Source organism: Mytilus galloprovincialis, chromosome 9 (genome assembly GCF_965363235.1).
Source record: "Mytilus galloprovincialis chromosome 9, xbMytGall1.hap1.1, whole genome shotgun sequence".
Taxonomy (NCBI): Eukaryota; Metazoa; Mollusca; class Bivalvia; order Mytilida; family Mytilidae; genus Mytilus; species Mytilus galloprovincialis.
The window spans coordinates 14805988-14828732 of NC_134846.1; the positions used below are offsets into that span (position 1 = coordinate 14805988).

The window sequence follows — 22745 nt, forward strand, 5'->3', positions numbered from 1 at the left end:
GGCTTCAGATATTCAGATTATTAGGACATATAAAATCCGTTTACCTTCGAAAGAAGGCTCGTAAATGTAACCAAAAGAGGAGCAAAAGATAACAGAGTGACATTGAAACTCATAAATTGAAAATAAACTGACGACAAAGTTAACAAAGACAAAGACAACAGACTAACAATAATGCACAAAGCACAACATATAAACTAAAAATAAGCCAGACGAAATCCACCAAAGCAGGAGGGATCTCGCCGGGTGCTCCGGAATCCTGCGCCACATGTGTCACCCGTTGTGTTGGTTGCTCATGTTAGAAACTCGATAACAAGTCTCATTCGGTAGGTCACATTCGTTAATAGGGCACGAGAGGGATTGTAGTTACGACATTAGGAATATGTCCGCTATCATCTGTGAAACGGATATTCCATAATAGTCAACCGATTCGTGATGGCGTCGGTAAAATTTATATAGGGATGATTTCAACTTCACCATTTGGAACTCTTGGTTTAATAGCCTCCGTGTGAGCTGCTCTATCAAAGAAATACAACTTGGGAATATCTTACCAATTGAGAAATACATAATCCGTATGCAGGCGCTGCTTGGATGTTGATACACAGAAATGGAAAGTTCACAATTGAGAAGATGAAAGCATCTCTTTTTGGCGTAAAGTTTGTTTTCAACCAACTCTTATTGTCAATTTTCTAGATGTTAGTCAAGATACGAGGCAGACTTAACTATATCTGTTGTATCCTGTAGCTCAAGTTCAAAAGCTGCGAGCAAACACAGATTGTAGCGCAAATGTAGTACACCCCTTTAATAAAAATTTAGATCAAGCCAAGTCTTGAAAGTATATATTTTCTTTTACAGGTCATACAAATTCCTAGTTTAAGTGATTCGGACGTTTTCATTTTTCAGGAATCTGGCCAAACCTGCTCGTGTCAGGATCACAGGCTATTGTATAGACTTTAAAATTTAAGAACGAAGTGCCTCGATATTTTTTATTTTGTTTGTGTCATATTATATACTGTATTTATTAAGAAATATTTTCTTGCTTATGAGTTTTTGGATGTCGTACTGTGGTTAGATTATTGCAGTTATACCTACATATTTTTTACCCTTTTGACGTTTACTTAAAATGATATTCATTAATCTTTAATAATTCTTTGAAATGTTATAAAGACAAACATATCGATTTGTTTTTTGTTTTCTTAGTTTTTGCCACTCTAACTGAAATTGGACAAAAGTGCATGCAACATTTTGCACAATTATGATGGTTGACTAAAATTTGCTTTTAGTTTTATGATATCTAATTTGGTTTGAATCTAAAAGGATAATTTCATTTTTGTTCGACATATTTTCGTTAATAATAATGCTTTTCTGTATTTTTATGAAAAAATATATAGATAGGTATCTAATTGTCATCTAGGAGCTCGTGGGCTTTATATATTTATAATGTACATGTATTTGAATTTGGGATATAGTTCGTATCTTTGTTCATGCAAATAAAGCGAATAGGCGAAAAGTAAAACTGTTTGTGCTTTCTGGGTATTCAAAAGTTCGCTATACTTAAAGGCAAAATCGCGAATAGAACGTCACATTAAGCCACATTTGTTGGTTCATAGATATAGCCAATTTTGTTTTCTCTTAAAATTTAGGCAAAGACAGACTTTAATCAGTTAAAATATGACTAACTAACATCAGCACCATCACTACTTTTGGAGATTAGAAAATAAAATATTATTAACTTTAGCATATCATATATATAGATATAGGAAGTTATTCCGGGCTGGTACGAGTACCAATGAGACAACTATCCATCAAAGTCACAATTTATAACAATTTATAAAAGTAAACCATTTTGAACAAGAATGTGTCCTCAGTACACGAATGCCCCACTCGCACTATCATTTTCTATGTTCAGTGGACCGTGAAATTGGGGTAAAATCTCTAATTTGGCATAAAAATTAGAAAGATCATATCATAGGGAACATGTGTACCAAGTTTGAAGTCGATTGGACTACCTCGACCAAAAACTTTAACCTGAATCGGGACAGACGGACGAACAGACGGACGGACGAACGGACGAACGAACGGACGCACAGACCAGAAAACATAATGCCCCTCTACTATCGTAGGTGGGGCATAAAAAGTCAAAGAACGGTCTTCAACACGATGCCTTGGCTCACACCGAACAGCAAGCTATAAAGGGCCCCAAAAATTATAAGTGTAATACCATTCAAACGGGAATACCAACGGTCTAATCTATATAAATAACGAGAAATATGCTCTTTTATGTTCAAATGTTTTACTTCCTAAGTTATCTCATTTATATTTGGTATAGCTAAAGGTAATATCTTTGGTTAGCTTGCTTGCTAGCAGAACCGTAGAAGTCAATATTAAGTGAGGTATACTACCCTCCTTTCGAAGTAGTGTTGTCCAACAGACAGATTGGTTGGTTATCTGTCTGACTAGTCTACTCTGAAAGGAGGATAGTGTTTAAATAAGTTAGATTGTGTTAAACGGACAATAATTCAATTTGAATAGAGAATAAAAACGGGAAATGTGACAAGACAACAACCCATTCAAAGGGGTAGAAACATTTATCAAAGGTACCAGGATTATAATTTAATACGCTGGACGCGCGTTTCATATACATAAGACTCATCAGTGACGCTCAGATCAAAATAGTTATAAAGCCAAACAGTCATTGGCCACACATCGCAGCAAGACTATCCCACACTAAGAGACGGGCTCCATATGGCCCTTAACAAAAATGTGTACTAGTTCAGCGAAATGGACTAACAAACACATTAACCGAACTTTATTGTATGAATGAAGCCATAACGAAATGCTGTTCATCTTGTAAAGTTCGCTGGTACCATGCCTGAAAGAATAAAAAGTAAACACATTAGCAATTAAAATGTTAGACAGCTAAAAAGTCTTTTATGCATTTTAATAATATAGCTTGTATAAAATTAATGAGATATGGTATGATTGCTAATATGAATATAGCATATTAGAGATACTTTTTTGTCATCTAAAACAAATACAAGTCTGTTTTACTGTGACTAGAAACATGTTCGTTGTTAATTGCAGTCCATCCTTATTTATTGTGTCGTCTGACAACAAAGCATGGTTATTACTTTGTTTGTCTAGCAACGTCTGCGTCTGTGTCACATTTATTGTAAACCTACAACTCATTGAAACCAACTTGACATACTTCAATCACATGTAAATGAACTGTACGCTGTTAAACAAAGTTTTTAAACGAAAAAAATATTAAACACACGTCAGGATTAATTATTAACCTGTTAAACATATGGTTAAACTGTATGCTGTTAAACATGTGGTTAAACTATACGCTGTTAAACACACACATGTTTTAAAACTTTACGTTGCAAAACACAGAGCAAAACTGTACGCTTCTTAACTTTAACTGTTTAACTGTATGTGGTCACACATAGGGATGAATCTGTTCGATTCGTTTGAAACTACATTTTCATAATTAAATGATCTTTTTTGGTTTTATGTTGTGACGTTGCTGCCTCATTGACATTACTCCAGGTTCACCTTTACTGAAGATACCTAGTTTGCATTTACTTTGTAACATATTGCATCATGTTGTAAATATAAATATGTGCTAAGCACCACATTTTGTATATATAAGTTTGTAATTAATATGAAGTATAGTTCTATATATTTATATATGTTGATACTTTCTATATAAAATAGCGCCACGTGTTGTTATACGTTGGTACTAACTATGAAGCATTGCGCCACATGTTTTTATATTGTAGGTATAACTATGAAGCATTGCTCCACACGTTTTCATATGCTGGTACTTACTATGAAGCATCGTTTTACATGTTTTTTTATAATGGAACTTACATTGAAGCATAGCGCCACATGTTTTTATATGTTTGAACTTACATTGAAGCATTGCCCCACATATCTTTATATGTTGGTACTTACTATGAAGCAATTAGCCACATCTTTTTATATGTTAATACTTACTATATAACATAGTGCCACATGTTTTATATGTTGGCACTTACTATGAAGCATAGCGCCACAATGTTTCATACGCTTGTACTTACAATAGAGCATAGCATCACATGTTTTTATATGTTGGTACTTACTATGAAGCCTAGAGGGTCCGTGTAACACTTACCAATTAAAAATTTCAAAAGTTTTCGACTTTTAGATTTTTGAAATTTTATTCAAAGTTTTACAATATAAAAATTCTAGTTTTTTGAAAATCATGGAAATTTTAAAATACTCACCATATAGTTAAAGTTTCAAAATTCTAAATCACGTTTTTAAAATTTGATAGTTTACATAAACTCATCATAGATACCAGGACTAAATTGTGTATATACGCCAAACGCGCGTTTCGTCTACAAAAGACTCATCAGTGACGCTCGAATCCAAAAAAGTTAAAAAAGGACAAATAAAGTACGAAGTTGAAGAGCATTGAGGACCAAAATTCCTAAAAGAGTTGCCAAATACAGCTAAGGTAATCTATGCCTGAGGTAGAAAAGTCTTAGTATTTCAAAAATTCAAAATTTGGTGAACAGTAAATTTATAAATATAACCATATCAATGATAATTCATGTCAGCACAAAAGTGCTGACTACTGGGCTGGTGATACCCTCGGGGAATAAATCTCCACCAGCAGTGGCATCGACCCAGTGGTAGTAAATAAACTCATCATAGATACCAGGACTAAATTTTGTATATACGCCAGACGCGCGTTTCGTCTACAAAAGACTCATCAGTGACGCTCGAATCCAAAAAAGTTAAAAAAAAAAAAAGAAAAAAAGGCCAAATAAAGAAGTTGAAGAGCATTGAGGACCAAAATTCTTAAAAGTTTTGCCAAACACAATATTTGATCATACTTTAAAAATACTAAACTTAACAGTTTTTTTTTATTATTCGCTTATTGAAAGTTTGATTTTTAAATTTTTGATTAAAATATCAAAAATAGAAAAGGGGCGAAAAAAAAAGGTGTACCTGTAAACTGCAAAAAGGAATAAAAGCGAAACTAAACGAATAGTTTAAAACCATGTTGGTTTCCCACCGCCCATCATTTAGGAGTAACAGTGAAAACTGACCAACTCGTTGTAAGCCAAATTGTATGGTTAGTTTGAGTATGTTTAAACATATCTACTATAGTCAAGTAAATATGTGAACCGAAACTATTAAAGAAGTTGATTGTCGTACGATAACTTAAAAATGCATTGATAACAAATACAGAACTATCCCTTCATATAAAAAAAAGTTTCCTTTTATTTGCTAATTTTAAACAATGGCGGATTAAGGACCCCTAATTGAGCTTCATTTATGATAAATGCATATATACTTTTTACAAGCATCAGTCCAAATGTAGTCTAAGGGAGCAACATTTGAACTTCAAAAAGGGGTAAGGGTTTTTTTCTCGGTCTGGGAATTTTGTTATCGCGCGAAAAAATTTATTTAGTCTTTCAACGCTATCAATCAAATTATTTGGTTCAAAATTTAGATTATAAGGTATGGGGAAAATCCAGATTTTGTTTTGTCATCTGCTTAAACAGAATACTTCTTTCATCAAATTGGGGATCCGCACCTGAATAATGCACCATTATTGAAGCCACTCGTGAAAGTATCCAAGTCAAATTTAGTGTCAGCTTATTGACAATTTTTCAATATTTATATGTCCGATTACCAAATAGATCGTTGATACAAACTTTCAATTTTCAATTTTCAAAATGCCGACAACAGCAGTTGATAGATGGGCGCTTGATTTACTGCGGCAACTATTACATACATATGCAGGCTGAAAAAAATGTGTACGGTATATGTTATATATGATTTGAATGTGCTGAGCTTTTATAAATCCAGAACAATGAGTTGGATGTTAACGTTTACTTTATTTTGCGTTTTGAATCATATTTCACTTTATTTGGCCTTGTTTACTTTATTTGTTTCGAGCGTCACTGATGAGTCTCGCGCAAATACAAAATTTACATCCTGGTATCTATGATGAGTTTATTTGGATAACTTATAACAGTTTCTTAGCTACAAGCTACTTATATATGATCTTATTTTTAAATTCGTCGAATATAGACAGTAGCAGTTTAAAAAATATATCAACAACCTCCCACAGTCGAGGCTAGCGCAACGTTCACTGCTACACTGGTTTACTTTTACAAATTGAGACTTGGATGTAGAGTTGTCACATTGACACTCATACAACTTAGTTCCATCTTCTTATATGTACAATATATGATCGTCATGCAATTGATAAAATTAAAAACAAAACGTTATATAAAAATTGCATGCGTTCGAAGCTCTTTCTGGAACTATCTTCATCAGGAGCGCTCCAAGGTGAATACTAGAAGGCCAACAATTTATAAAGAAATAGTTGATTAAAGCTTAAAGTTCCAAATGTACATTCAATGATTTCATCTGCCGACCTGATTGCAGATAGTTAGTAAATGTCGTAATATATACATACTCAACCCTGTTATACTATTTGACTTACTACAAGTTAGTCAGTTCCCTGTTACTCCTAAATGATGGGCGCTGGGAAAACCAAATAGTTCTGAAGTTTTCGTTTCGCTTTTATTCCGTTTCGTAGCTTACAGGTACTCCTCTATTTGTCCCTTTTCTATTTTTGATATTTTAATCAAAAATTTAAAAAATCAAACTTTCAAAAACCGAAATAATTAAAACTGCACGTTAAGTTTAGTACTTTTAAAGTTTGATCAAATATTTAAACTATCAAATATAAAAACGTCATGTAGAGGTTTGAAATTTTTACTATTTGGTGAAAATTTCCAAATTTCAAAAAATTCAACAATTTGGAATTTTGAAATTTTAAAACTTTGATCAAAATTTCAAAAATCTAAAATCTGAAACTTTTTAAAATATGAATTTATAAGTGTTACACGAACCCTATAGTCACATGTTTTTATATGTTAATACTTACTTTATAGCATAGTGCCACCTGTTTCTATATGTTGATACTTACTGTATAGCATAGCACCACATGTTTTATATGTTGGTACTTATTATGAAGCATTGCTCCACATGTTTATATGATTGGACTTACTATAAAGCATAGCACCACATGTTTTACATGTATATGGTAGGACTTACTATGAAGCATAACACCACATGTTTTCTATGGTAGGACTTTCTATGAAGCATAGCACCACATGTTTTATATGGTAGGACTTACTATGAAGCATCGCGGCACATGTTTTATATGGTAGGACTTACTATAAAGCATAGCTCCGCACGTTTTTATATCTTGGTACTTACTATGAAGCATAGCACCACATGTTGCATACTGGACGTTACATTGATCTCCTCTACAGCAAGCCTGACATAGCTTCATATCGTCAGGTAATTGATCTTTCTTTGTTTGAGTAGGCACGATCACTTCCCCAAAATTAAAACTATCACCCCCTTTCAAGCATAACTACAATAAAATGAAACAATTCATTACTGAAAGTATGATAAATCTTTCCTGTCTTGTTCTTCTTCTCTTTGTAACTTCCTCTTGTTAGGAGCACATCAACTACTTGATTTTAACATACAGTTGGCTTATACATGGACAAAAAAAAAGGCTAAACTCAATTTGGTACTTATACAGTATAAAACGCACTTGCTTACCAAAACGATCGACTTCTATTCTGTATTTATAGTGTCCAATATTTTTTTGTAAATGATTTAGTTATCATACTGGTAATAACGGTATGCTTATTCTGCGATTTTCTGTAGAAATGTATTCAAAATTATGGAAATGTTATATGAAAAGTATCAAGATTCTCCTTTATTTCAAATGACGTACACGATCTGTGACATGTGTATCCCTCGAGGTATCCTTTTGTTTTCTATGTAGTGTTTTGTAGACCTGTTTGTCTTTTTGTCACCGTATTTATGTTTTGCCATGATGTTGCCAATTTCCTTTCGACAAATACGTTCCGAATGTCCCTTTAGTGTCTCCCGCCTATTATACGGAATTTGCACGAACTTTGTCCTAGTTTTTCACAATCCTTTTCAGAGTACACGTCCACAGATTACTAAATATGTACAAGTTTAGCAAACATGTAATCAGATAACTGACTACTGGTATGTACAGGTTTTTTCTCAATTTTGTTTAGAATACATGTACAAACTATTAGATTATATTTAGCTCCAGATACCCAGAATACTAACCACTCGTTTCTCACATCCGAGATCGTACACTATATCTTGATTTCTGATGAACATTTTCAAGCTACACGCCTATCAATGTAAACAAAGTATCATTGGATGACACGCCTATCAATGTAATTAAAAATCATTATATGACACGCCTATCAATGTAAACAAATTATCATATGACAAGTCTGTCAATGTAAACAAAGAATCATATGAAAAACCTATCAATGTAAACAAATTATTATATGACACGCCTATCAATGTAAAGAAATTATCATATGACAAGTCTGTCAATGTAAACAAAGTATCATATGACACGCCTATCAATGTAAACCAAGCATCACACGACGCGCCTATCAATGTAAACAAAGTACAATTTGAAACGACTTTTAATGTAAACAAAGTATCATACGACACGCCTATCAATGTAAACAAAGTACCATGTGAAACGAATATTAATGTAAACAAAGTATCATATGACACGCCTATCAATGCAAACAATTTATCAATGACATATGACAAGTCTGTCAATGTAAACAAAGTACCATATGACACGCATATCAATGTAAACCAAGAATCATATATTAAAACCAATATTGTTTCACTTAAACAAAAATTTAAAGATAAAAAAGATTCAAAAAAACGATTTTTTAACCTCACTTCTGTGAAATTGAACTATTTTATATTAAAAACTCTGGTCAACTACGCATCAGTGGTTACGTAAAGTATGGGGTTATCGTATACATTTCCGTTTACTTAACATCCCTACTCCGTCACTTTGCACGATGCTATATTTGTTTTTGAAAAATTTTAAAACTGAGAATGGAAATGGGGAATATGTCAAAGAGACAACAATCCGACCGAAGATCAGATAAAAGCCGAGGAACTCTTTGTACATCTTTGTATCAAAATTACGAGCCTTTTGCTCCCTCAAATTCTTAGATCTTGTTTCTAATTATTATTTAAAGTATATTTTTCTATTGATAGCAAAAAAAATATGAAAGTTGGTTTGATTGTCAATGAGATTTCAACCCATAACCAAAACAGGTACATACCTCGTCATCCTGACATTGAAGAAAATGCGTGCATTCCGAAAAATGTTTAAGACCATTTTGATCACAACAGTGATCAGCAGGAGCCAAATCTATTAAAACGAATAATGATATTATCTCATAGCTTTTATTTTCGAATCTTGACAATAATAGTATTTTCAAAGAAAACTGATTCACAAAGAGCGCGAGACAATAGGTTGCCATGACAAAGAAAAAACAATATAATGGTTATTTATTATTCAACGATCGACAGTTATGTGATGCAATGAAAACATAAACATGTAGGGTACAAGAAGATGGAAGTATACAGAATGCTAAAGTTTTACTTATATATAAAACAGCAACTACTTATATATAAAACAACAACGCGTATTGCTATTCTTTGTTTCTGCAATTGCTTATATGTCTTTAGCTAAAACCGTACAGCATAAATTTGGCTATTAGCGCGGACTAGATTGGTATTTGTTATATCCTCGACAATCGCTTCAAATGACTTTGAGACAACAATAATATTGCAAGTCTTCGGTTTTCAATTATAGTCTGGTCGATTCTCTAATTGTTCGCTAGCTAGAGTCTGCTTCATTTTTTAGTGTTCTTATGAGCTACACACACGCACACACACACACACACATATATATATATAAACAAGTCTAAATTGAAAACTACGTTCAAACCTATGATTGCGTTGGATAAAAACCGCAATTTTTATACGTGTGCATGTCAAACAAATTTCGATGAAGAAGGGTCTAAATACAGCACAAACAACATTGTCCAAAAGACCAAAAAAGTGAAAAAGTATATTTAAACAAAACGCATTTGACTAACAGGTCGAACAACTGATGTTCTTTAACCCTGCTGACTGCCATTGGCGATTGCCAAATAAAATTGATCCCAAGATGTAACAAAATGGATCTTAATATAACTTTAATACTAAACAGAAAACAATTAACTAGTGGCCAAGATGTTACGCCACAAACATAAGGTGTCTATATGTTTTTTGTATACCAGATCTGGATTTCGACAATAAATGTCTCTTCAATGATGTTAGGGATCGAAACGGTATTTGGAAGGCCATATATGATTTACCCTCATTTTTAGATAGACTCTTGAATTTTAAGAGTCAATAGGATGAACGGATCATATAAACCGGAGGGAAAATATGATACAAGCCCAAACGAAAAAATATAAACAAGTTTAAATTGAAAACTACGTTCAAACCTATGATTGCGTTGGATAAAAACCGCAATTTTTATACGTGTGCATGTCAAACAAATTTCGTTGTAGAAGGGTCTAAATACAGCACAAACAACATTGTCCAAAAGACCAAAAAAGTGAAAAAGTATATTTAAACAAAACGCATTTGACTAACAGGTCGAACAACTGATGTTCTTTAACCCTGCTGACTGCCATTGGCGATTGCCAAATAAAATTGATCACAAGATGTAACAAAATGGATCTTAATATAACTTTAATACTAAACAGAAAACAATTAACTTGTGGCCAAGATGTTAAGCCACAAACATAAGGTGTCAATATGTTTTTTGTACACAAGATCCGGATTTCGACAATAAATGTCTCTTCAGTGATGTTTGGGATCGAAACGGTATTTGGAAGGCCATATATAATTTACCCTCATTTTTAGATAGACTCTTGAATTTTAAGAGTCAATAGGATGAACGGATCATATAAACCGGAGGGAAAATATGATACAAGCCCAAACGAAAAAATATAAACAAGTCTAAATTGAAAACTACGTTCAAACCTATGATTGCGTTGGATAAAAACCGCAATTTTTATACGTGTGCATGTCAAATAAATTTCGTTGTAGAAGGGTCTAAATACAGCACAAACAAAATTGTCCAAAAGACCAAAAAAGTGAAAAAAGTATCACACATATATCCACAAAGAACACGTTTTTTTTAATTCAATAAACCATAAATATAAACACTTTCTTCATGAATTCATGACAACGGTTTTTGTCTCGGTAATTTACACCCCTATATTAACTACTAAACTGTCGTATAAAAAAACATACTTTCCTGACAAAGATTAGCATTACACTGGTCTGCATTACAACACTTGCTGCAACTGGTTGCTCGCTTCTTTCCAAAGCCAAGAGATTGTAATAAGGTACAAACCTATAAGTGTAAATATATCATAATGATAAATGCATTGTATATTTTATTTGAAAATTTGTTGTGTCTTCCTTTAGTTAATTTTGATGTTAAACCGTTGAACAAAATACACTAAGAATAAAGGAAATGTCCAATGCCAAAAGATTGTAAAAGCGTATACGCCTACAGAAGTTCATATAAAAGCAGTGTAAAATTCATATGAAAAATAGTTGCCTTTTTGAAGGTTTTTCTTAAAAAGCGTTGACCAACAAAAACAATAAAAATAAGATAGGAAATCTGGTGTGGTTTCAATGATCTCAATGCTCTTCAACTTTGTACTTTATTTGGCATTTTTTTAAAACTTTTTTGGATTCGAGCGTCATTGATGAGTCTTTTGTAGACGAAACGCGCGTCTGGCGTATATACAAAATTTAGTCCTGGTATCTATGATGAGTTTATTCATATCTGAAAACTATCATTAAAGACTAAATAATTAAGATGTGAATAGTTAAGCTTCTAAGTTACTCCGATACATATATACAAGTTGTTTCTCATGAAATCGTCGGTGATTCGGACAACTGAAAACACCTTAATGATAATAAAGAGTTGTCCAAAGCCACCTCTATTCTATAATTGTTCACAAAGCCCATTTGGTATGCAAAAACAAGCAACTTAGTTTGATTTTAAAGCTAAGATCACGATAAAATTAGTCAAGGAGATACACCTAGATAAAGGGACATTTCTATCGTGATAGACCTATAACCAGCTAACGTTAACTTAAAAAATATAATAAATAAAAGTAACTTCCGAGAACTATAGCCAGCACACATTACGTTCTACACGAATAACTAGAGTACGTTTCCTACAAGATCCAGAATACGTTACGATGAAGACTTTCAACCCGAATGTATTACGGTTTTGACCTATACATATTATATATCGAAATCCAGACCAACATTTAAAATTAGTAGAACCCGAGACTCATAAACAGTAAGTGTTACCTCTTCTGCAGTTTAAATAGCAAATGTTAACCAACAGTTACGTCGAAACGAGACTGAAAACCTGAACACTTCAGCTTATCAGAGGTTCAGCCTGTATCCTCTATCACCTCAGGGTTAAAGCAGCATACGTTACGTCATCAGAAGAATAGCCAGCATACAGTAACAACTCAGAAGTTTAATTAGCATATGTTACCTCCTTAGAAGCACATTAAGACTATGTAACCTCCAAGGAAGTACAATCGGATTACGTCACCTCCTGGGATGCATAACCAGAATACGTTACCTCTTAAAAAAATAACAAGCATACCTTACCCCTCAAAAGTATTACCAATATACATTTCCTCATAAGAAAAATAACTAGAACACGTTACGTTCTCAGAAGTATGTCAATCATACGTTACTCTCTCTGAAGTATAACCAGAAATATAACCAGTTTACGCTACGTCCTCAAAGGTACAAATAATACTTTACCTCCTCAAAATTATAAACAGCAACTTTTTAAGGTAAAGCAGTATACATTAAGTCTTACTATTTATCTTTGAACTATAGTAAGCATATATGATATTATTTGTCAGCAATACTATAAAAATAACTTGTATTATTACAAATGTAACAAAAAAAAATACCTCATAAGACTTGAAACTAGCATCAAGTTACCTAGTAACGACTTCAACTCACAAAACATACCTGTTTAGACCTACAACCACCATTGAATACAAGTTGTAAATTCGCAGTTGTCACTTTCTCTAGATAACATTCCTATCAATGAAAAATATAATTATTATATGAAAAAAATTGTATCGTCAGGATCTTGACATTATAATTGTAAAGCTATGTAAGCTGTTTGGAGTCACACATAAAATTGAATTATGTCTGATAGAGTAAATAAATTATGGTTAGATACATAGTATTTTTTGTTCTGAATCTTATTTATGATTTGTTTTGATAGATGTAATTCAAAACTGATGTTAACCTCCGGCATGGTTTAAATTATTTATTATCATATTAAATTACAATGGTTATTTTCTTTATGGTTTCGAGGTCATGGAATTCTAAACAAAACAACAACAAAGAACAACAACAACTTTCTTTTTAGGCAAAAATAACCGTCTTGGATAAGGAATAACTAACGAAATATTGGTAAATGCGTATCTTGTTGACAAGTAAACCCATCATATGGTATATATAGATAACTCCCCAAGAAGAAAAAAGTGTTATGAATGTATTCTGCTTTACAGTCGTGTAATACGATACACGTTTCATTTTGCAAAACACACAAATCTAACCGACGACAAAATACATCAGAGAAAACTGAAGACTGAACAACAAGAACTCCATGAGAAACAGGGATGATCTCAAGAGCTGGTTAGTTGTGAGGTTGTGTAGCACTTTTTTTTATATTTGTAAGTTTCTTAAGATTTGACAAATGTATAACTATGATCACATAGTCTCTTTGTTAAACATTTGTCATTAACTATAAACAGCCGAGTGTGAGCTTGTTGTGATATAATAGTAATCTAAAGGGTGGGGGTAGGAGATGTTATTATCCCGAAATCCAGAGGTCTCAAATTTAAATAAATTTGAATCCCAACATTTCGAAATTCGTAAAAAAAAAGAATTCCTGGATCCCGAAAGGGTCAATCCCGAAATCCCGAGCTTAAAAAAACCGGATCCCGCAGTCCCGATTAAAGTCCTATCCCCGCTCTCTAATAAATGATTAAAATGCAAGAACTGGACATAAGACACGGACCCTTTTCAGTCGTTGTCTTATGTTACAAAAAAAGTCATCTTTATGTTTGTGTTATTTTTGAAAATCATGACGATATCTAATAAATCAGTTCTTAACATTTTAAAACTTTCTATATATTTAGAGATTTGTTCTTTATTTGTTTTTTTTCTTATTTGAGCGTCACTGATGAGTCTATTGTAGATGAAGCAAGTGTCTGTCTCCTGTTATCTATGATGCGTTAAGTGTATAGACACCATTTTATTTTCGAAGGCAGTATATAGTTGAATTTTGTAGTTTGGTTTGTTGCTTTGTAAATTGATGATGTACATCTTAATATCCCTTTAGTCACATGACTTACCTCAGTGATATCATCACACGTCACAATATCGGTACAAAGGTTAACTGTGCTCTGCTGATTACATTTCAGACATCTTAATGCTGTAAACACAAACCAGATTTTTTTATCATGCAAATAATAAAAGAGGGGCGAAGAATACTAGAAGACATTCCAACTCATAGATAAAATAAACTCATGGAGTGGAGGGCCTCTTTCTTTTGGAATTTTCAACATAGTCTTGCCTGTCGTTTTGAAATTCCCAAATGGTTTACAAGAAAAATCGATTAAGGATGTACACCTCTGAGGAGCCAAAAATTTCTAGAATTAAACTTTTTTCTTAACCTGATTTTTGGGTTTATTAGACTGTAACAAAATAATTGGTGAAGAAAAAATCATATAGTGGTGCACTTCTTTTTTTGCTACGGCCCTTTGAAAATGCCCAATTTTGATGATTTTCACATTTTTTATCGATTTTTACCTATTTTTGGGCTATTATCATGAAAAAAATCACAGTTCCACAATTAAACTTTTTCTCATACTTTCTATAAAGAGGAAGTGGACCAATCTGAATAAATTTTACTTACAAAAACTATAGGTAGGTGTTAATATAAGAAAGTTTTATCATATTTTGACGTTTTTTTGTGTGAAATTTACCATGCTGTCAATTTTGTATTTTTGTGATTTTTCTCAGTTTTAAGAACAAAATGCATATTATTTCAACTTTTTTTTGTTATAAATGAATGACAAAAGACCAAAATGATATGGGATGTACATGATTCTTGTAAAATCATTTTTTGTATCCTTCACCCATTTTCTCAAAATTTTGGCTAAAAATACTGACTTGATTGGTCGTAAAATTTGAAAACTGGATTCCGCAAAAACCATTTATTGTAGATACACAAATTTTTCACAGATTTATGTTTGCTTATAATATTTTTAAAATTCATTGATATTTTTCACTTCTATCACATATTTTGGAAATAATTCAAGAACGAGATTTCAACGAGACTGAACGAGACTGAAAAGTCAGAAGAATACATCCTTAAATTACTGTTCCGTCTAATTAAAAAAAAGCATTATTTGTAACAAAAAATACTTATTCTAGAGAATCTTCCACAATTAAGAAAGAAATTGAAAAAAGGTGTTATTTAATGGGATGTGTTTTGGTGTAATTTAAGATTTTATCACATTGACGTATTTTGTTTCAACCTTTGGTACTGTTACCTATTCCCACAGGAGGACATTGATATTCTAAAATTCAATTAATACGAAGACGTAATGGGGATTCATTTTAAACACATGAATTGGAAAAAAAACATGCATCGTATAGATTATATAAGTTAGAATATATATAAAAGATTAAAAATGGCGGAAATTCATACTATCATAAATACTTGTTGAGTGGTCTATACCAATCAGATGCACTTTAATTTCAAGACAAAATATCGATGCATCATTTTATATTTCATCAACTCTTCCTTTTCGAAATATTTTCAAAAGTCATATTCTCAGAGTTTTGAAGATTGTTTCATGGTACTTGATAATTGAATGTTAACGCATCGGACTACAAACACAAATGTTCCAGTTTCAATTGCCGTTCTGGGGAGAAAAGTTCAGGGACCCAATATTAGTCTTCCTCTTGACAAAAAGAGCAGGCTAATGCCGCTACAAGGCAGCACTCGCACCAGTAAAGTGGAAAGGGATTACTAGTAACATAAGTTGTAATAACTTGATTCCCAATTCACTATAATATTACATATGAATAAACAAATGGAAGGAGAATGGATATGACATTGTATAAATTCATGAAACAATGTCCCTACATGCATTTGAAAATGACCAAAATAATGAGTAATGAGTAATGGTTTGCATATTTTAAACGTATCTTTAAAAACATTACAATAATCTTACTCAGTATAATACAAATATAATCAACGTGAAAATGGTATAAATCTATCCTGTACATTTTCAGCAATTTCCGTCAAGGCAACCTTTAACATAAGAAACATATAATAGTTGGTAGCTTTTATGAAAGTTTTGTAAATATAAAAAAAGAAGATATGGTATGATTGCCAAAGTAGACAACTATCCTCAAGAGACTAAAATGACACAGAAATTAACAACTCTGTAAAGCGACCTACAATTGCGTATATTCTTTGATTTGAACTATGCTTCATTGTTCTGGTACAGTTGATCGTTGAGGCTTACCGCTGACCTTACCAAGACACCCGAGTTAACATGCTCAATTAAATTTATTATAGGATAGAATTGTGTCATAAGTTTACTGTGTCATGTATTATTCATTGTTGTTTGTGTTCTATTTTTTCTAACTGTGGCCTTTTATATTTTTATATCTTACGATACTTTTCTTACATTAGTTAATTGATACACAAGCACTTAATCCTATATTATGCCTCCATAATCTCACAATTTTGCAGACGGTTACGTGTCACTGATAGATGTAATTTTCTTTAATGAGGTGTGTAACCACATTATGTTATTTGGCTACAGTTAACTAATGCAATAAAAGAAGAGGAATGAACAACAAGAAGCAAATAAATAAAGGCAACAGTAATATATCGCTGTTCAAAAATCATAAATCGATTGAGAGAAATCAAATTCGGGTTACAAACTATATAATAAGCGGAAAACAACGGAACATCAGAAACACTGAAGTGCAACAAAAACACAAACGCCAACATAAATAGATAGGAGCTATTTGATAACAACTGCCATATTTCAGATATTCTTAAAAAAGGGTTGGTTGAACCTGGTTGTAAGGGTAGCCATACTTCCCGCTTAAATGGCAATATTAAAAAAGAGTTTTATGAATGAATAAATACCTACCAAAAACCGAGGGTAATAACGCAAGTAGTATTCCTAAAATATAGTAAAAGTGATGTTACCTTGGATATTATAGTTTTGCATTAAGTATGGTAATTACTTTAATATCAATTCTAATATGACGTAACACCGTGTGAAAATTCTCGATATATCTATACTTAGCGCAGACTCAGAGATTGTAATAAAACAAAAGACAAAAGAACTTTTATTCTAATCGGATGCATAATAAAAAACATTAATATACTGCAACTAATTGTGTTTATTTCCTAAATATAGTAATTCAGCAATATTTTGTGTAATGTCAATTTCATCATGGAACACTTTCTCCACAATCAGGGGTTCATTAAGGGATAAAAATAAGCTTGACATTATGTTACGATTTTATGTCACAAAAGTATAAACTATTTTGTAACCATCGAAGTTCGTATAATATTGTATTAAAATGGAATTTTGACGTAGGTTTTGTTTTATTTTCTATTCTATTGCATTATTAGCATATTAACTGATTTCAGCGAGTTTTCATGACAGCTCCTTCGTTACGAAATCTCAATTTTGGATTTGACGGTAGCTTACGAGAAAACATTTAACATGTTAATTAAAAATTGCAAGTATTGGGTTTGAGAATTAAATATATTTTTTTTCTAGCTAACGCTCAGGATAAAATTCGAAAATCACGGCCCTGGCCTGTGTAAATCTCCTACAAAATTATGGCTTCCATGAATTATTTCTTAAATATACATCTCTCTCTCTCCGTTTGTAAAAATCGTGAAAACTTATGTGCAATAATGAAACACAGAATTAATTCATAAAAAACATTTTTCAATTGTAAAAATCGAATCTCACATTCTCCCATGTACGATTTCCCACTTTAAAGTCATATGGCATGAACGTTCTATATCAATTTTCTCATAAATTCGTTCTTTCTGCAGACATTATTCATCATTTCAAAAATAATTAATCATTGTTAAATTTCAGTTTAAACAATATTGAAGATGTTTTTTCTAATATTTTACATCATAGATTAAATCGTTCACATCGCAAAAATGTCGAAAATTTATGTTATATATAATTTTTTTTTTCGACATTTTTAAGTGCTTTTAAAGACCCACTTACTTGAAAAGGGTATAGAAATATTGTGAACTAGATTTCTAAGATCCGATAGTTAAATCTTTGATACAAATGGATGTTTGTCGGTTGTTCGGCATGTATAAATACATCACCACGAGCAATTATATTGATTTAATCGTGTACAAGAGACGTGCGAAGACATTATTATGTTAAAGAACCATTTCAAAGAAATTTGGAGGTGGTAAGTTTAATGGCATTTTGTAAGGGAAATTGTCTTACATATCATCATTTTCCAGAGGTAGGAAATTATCCTGCTTTTCATCCCGGAAGACCCATTAAGTTTTGTGATGAATATGTAAATAAACATCTATGGAATCAATCATCTATTAACACGACTTTGCATGCATTTTGAGCTAGAGTTTCAGTAATTCTCTTCGATTAACCTTGTTTGTGTCCAATAGACTATTTGCTAATTCCCGTCAATTGACCCTGTTATTAGAGATTCCTTTTTAGTTGTCTCCCTTATGAGAGACATTAATTTTTATTTAAAACGGAGAGCTAGCAGAAAGAGCAAATTTCCTGTGCGTAATGTGAGTAATCTTTAAGGTTTTCAAATCTTTTAATTACATTAATTTGTTGTTAAGCTAAATAATTTTGTCATCAGAAATTGTTATTGTGAAAATTAGTTGAACCGCCGATACACCACTTTCAATTTGATATGCTTTGCATTGGCAAAAGCCAATTTTGTCCGGTATGGAACCAGTCTACGATTCACAAAGGGAAGTAATTCGTTTTAAAAGTGTGTAATAACAGAATCAAATCGGTAATTGGCAAATGGACTATTAGAAGAAAATGAGTTTTTAAATATTATATATTTAGAATAGAATTAAATATTATATATGATATCACCAAACCGTTGTTCTTTTGACGTTATCGGATTTAGTTTACAATTATTCTTCGAAAGGACATACTTGTCCGACCTATGTTCTCGGGAAATGTAAATAAAAACTCACCAAAACTAGCAAAGTTCATTTTGTGTTCTGAAAAAGCAAAAGAGAATAACAGTTCTAACATTATTACTGTTAATCTTAGGTCTATCTCGAAATTAAGGAATATTTGTATTGCATTTACTTTTGCCAAAGTTTTATTTGCATATGAATATACACACTCCTTCAATAGAACAGGATGTAATGAAAACAAAAAATATTTCCCGATCTTAATTTGAACATGGTTTGTGTACTTCTTTGACTTCCAAAACGTCTGACGTGTAGCTTATTATTCTGACAGAGGAAAGACATTTTTACGCATTAAAAATTATATGATATCTTAACACTTCAAATGATATATTTTACTTATTTATGAATTTATGCAATCCATTTGCAAATGTTTCCTCTATCTCTTAAGTCATATTTTTCAACAGAAGTCTGTAAAAAATAAGGAAAACAAATATCTCCCTTACTATGGCCAGTTCTTTATCATAGTTAAAATATGTATAAATTTGCACAAAATACAGCTGTTTCAGATCCTTAACATTCATAATGTCATCCAGATAAAAAAAATATAGAAACGACCATAAAAATCTTTTGTTAAAATAGTTTATATGCAGTCGACCTCCTACAATGTTTTCAGTGCTGGGTTTTAATATGTTTAACGCATAGATTTTAAGGTTCCTAGAATTTCTATCGTTTATTTATTTATTTACTTTTGACGTTCCTGGTCTTGGTCTCCCTTGATGATAAAAAGAGAGTTCAAAGATATCAAAAAGACGTTCACAATCATAAATTGAAAAAAAAAACGTGACACCGCCACGGAAAAATAAAAAAGACCAAAATAGACACACCAATATAAAAAAAACCAACACAGAAATTTAATAAACTGAGCAACACGATCATCACCAATAAGGGTGATCAAATTGGTTTGAAACCTGATGTATTAAAATATTTACGAAGTTTCGAGAAAATATGAAAGTCGGTTAGTAATTTGCATGGGAACATTTGAAATGAGATTGTGTTGCATTATATTAGTTAAAACAACAATGAAGAAAAATAACAATTATGAAAATTCAAATTAATTTAATTAAAATTGTCCTAGATAGCAAGACTTACCTTGTCCTTTCATGTCACGAAGTGAACATTAGAAGAAATGTTTCAGTGATAAGACATGAACACTACTATTTACATTTACGTATTGTAGTCATTTGGTACACTAACGTTCTTAATAGAACGTAGCCATTTATACTTTATATGAATAAGGAAAAGGCGTTTGAGCTTCAATGAGACAATTGTCAATTAATACTGGCAACAAATAAAGGGAACCAAAAAAGTTTTTGCCGTCAGAAAAAAAATAGACGTATAAAAAGACCCTGATATTAAACTATTTAACGAGAAACAGTACAAACTATTTATTATATTCGTTCTTGATAAAAAATGCAATATATCACTACAAAACCACAAAATATTTTCAAATGACAAGTGACATTTTAAAATAGAAAGTAAAATCACAAAAATACTGAACTTATAGAGGAAAATCAATTTGGAAAGACCATAATCACATGGCAATTTCAAATAACAAAACGCATCAAAAACGAATGGACAAGAACTGTCATATTCCTGACTTGGTACAGGCATTTTCAAATGTAGAAAATGGTGTATTAAACCTGGTTTTATAGCGCTAACCCTCTCACTTTGATGACAGTCTCATCAAATTCCGTTATATATACATTGAAGCGTTAACTAAACAGACACACTAAATAAATAGTCAAAATATGGGTACATCAGTCATCACCAAATAGGCGCACCAAACAGTTCATGATTTTGAATAACAATCATATCCGTTACTACATGTACAAAGGTAAAATTAGAGTATAATAAAAAAAAATGTAGCATACATTGTGATCTGTTGCAAAGACAATAACAATCAAAACCAAGGAGTAAACAAAGACTCATAAAACCAAAAGAAATTTGCATCAACAGTTACAAATAATTAATAAGAAACAACATGAACTCCACAAAAAAAAAACGGGAGTGAAATCAGGTGCTCCGGAAGGATTAGCATTTCCTGTACCGTATACGGCACCCGTCATGATATTTCTTTGTTCAGTTCGATAATGATGGAAGGTTATTATGACTGCAAAATATAAAGAAATTATAGGTCACTGAGGTTGGTATTAAGCCTTAAGTTGTGAAAAATGACACATATTGTGTGGATAAATTAGAGAAAAGGCATGATAATGTGAAAAGAAGGTAAACTTAATAATAGAATTTTGAAATACAAATGAGATGATAACTCTTATATAGTGTGTTAGAATATCAAAGCAAAAATTTGGTCACCGTACTTTCCACCCTGCTATAACATGGAATAGGAAACTTCATAAAAGAGGGGCGAAAGATACCAGAGGACATTCAAACTCATAGATCGAAAATAAACTGACACAGTCATGGCTAAAAAAGAAAAAGATAAACAGACAATTAATAGTACACTAGACACAACTAAAGACATATCAACATGAACCCCACCAAAAACTGGGGGTGATCTGAGGTGCTCTGGAAGGGTAAGCAAATCCTGAGCCACATGTGGCACCCGTAGTGTTAAGATTCCTTCATTCCATCGTTTCTTTGACAGTTTGCATTATCGACCGTAGTGTTAAGATTCCTTCATTCCATCGTTTCTATGACAGTTTGCATTATCGAAAAGATATGCCATAGCTTTAACAATCCTAATTTTCAACGACTCTTCGTAGACAAAAAGAGGACTACTGGATTAGACAATTGGGAACTGCGACACCTTATGGTTGCAATGACAAAATTGATGGTATAGGTATTCTATCTAGTCCATCGTGTAACTCGGTGAATGTGATGAATATTTTCAACTCGACTTCTCGACGTAGACGCAATCATGGTCATCGTCATTATACATCACCTTCTCTGCATGATGTATCTATTAATGACTTGCTACCATTTATACAAAAGCTGTTAGCTATTCATCACATACGCACGAAACTTTATTCATTACCCCTTTCAAAACTTCATTCTCTGTTCAATTTAAGTTTGGAATCCACTGTTACAAACCCTCATTCAAACTAATACAAAATTACAGCTATAATTTCGGATATTGCAAGTCACAGACTTTTCAAGCCAGTCCGCATTGGCAGAGATGAAAAAGAGAAAAGATCTTTCCTTAATCTTTCCTTTGCCAACAAAGGTATCGATGGCGTCAACTAAGGCAATATCCTCCATCATAAATTGGTTCAATCGAAAATACATCCTTATTTCAAAGACCAGTCTATACTAATCATTTCTTATACCTATACCAAACCTATTGCAACTAAAATTTTCAATTACAAATACGTTTTGCAGGATCTCGATATTGACGACTTCAAGTATAAACCTCCTGATTGTACTTGTGCTAGTTCCCAATTCACATATA

At 32.2% G+C, this 22745-nt stretch overlaps 1 protein-coding gene across 1 annotated transcript; it reads right to left on the reverse strand.

The window, feature by feature from the left end:
• Positions 1-2791: 2791 nt before the first annotated feature.
• Positions 2792-20525, reverse strand: LOC143044489 (uncharacterized). The gene is made up of 10 exons (XM_076216535.1): positions 20426-20525; positions 19334-19360; positions 17256-17288; positions 14430-14509; positions 13030-13101; positions 11263-11365; positions 9231-9319; positions 8191-8259; positions 7291-7450; positions 2792-2869 (listed from the first exon to the last, which is right to left on the reverse strand). Exons 1-10 carry the CDS (start codon positions 20436-20438, stop codon positions 2841-2843), a joined length of 675 nt encoding a protein of 224 aa, XP_076072650.1. The 5' UTR covers positions 20439-20525; the 3' UTR covers positions 2792-2840.
• Between the last annotated feature and the right edge of the window lie 2220 nt (positions 20526-22745).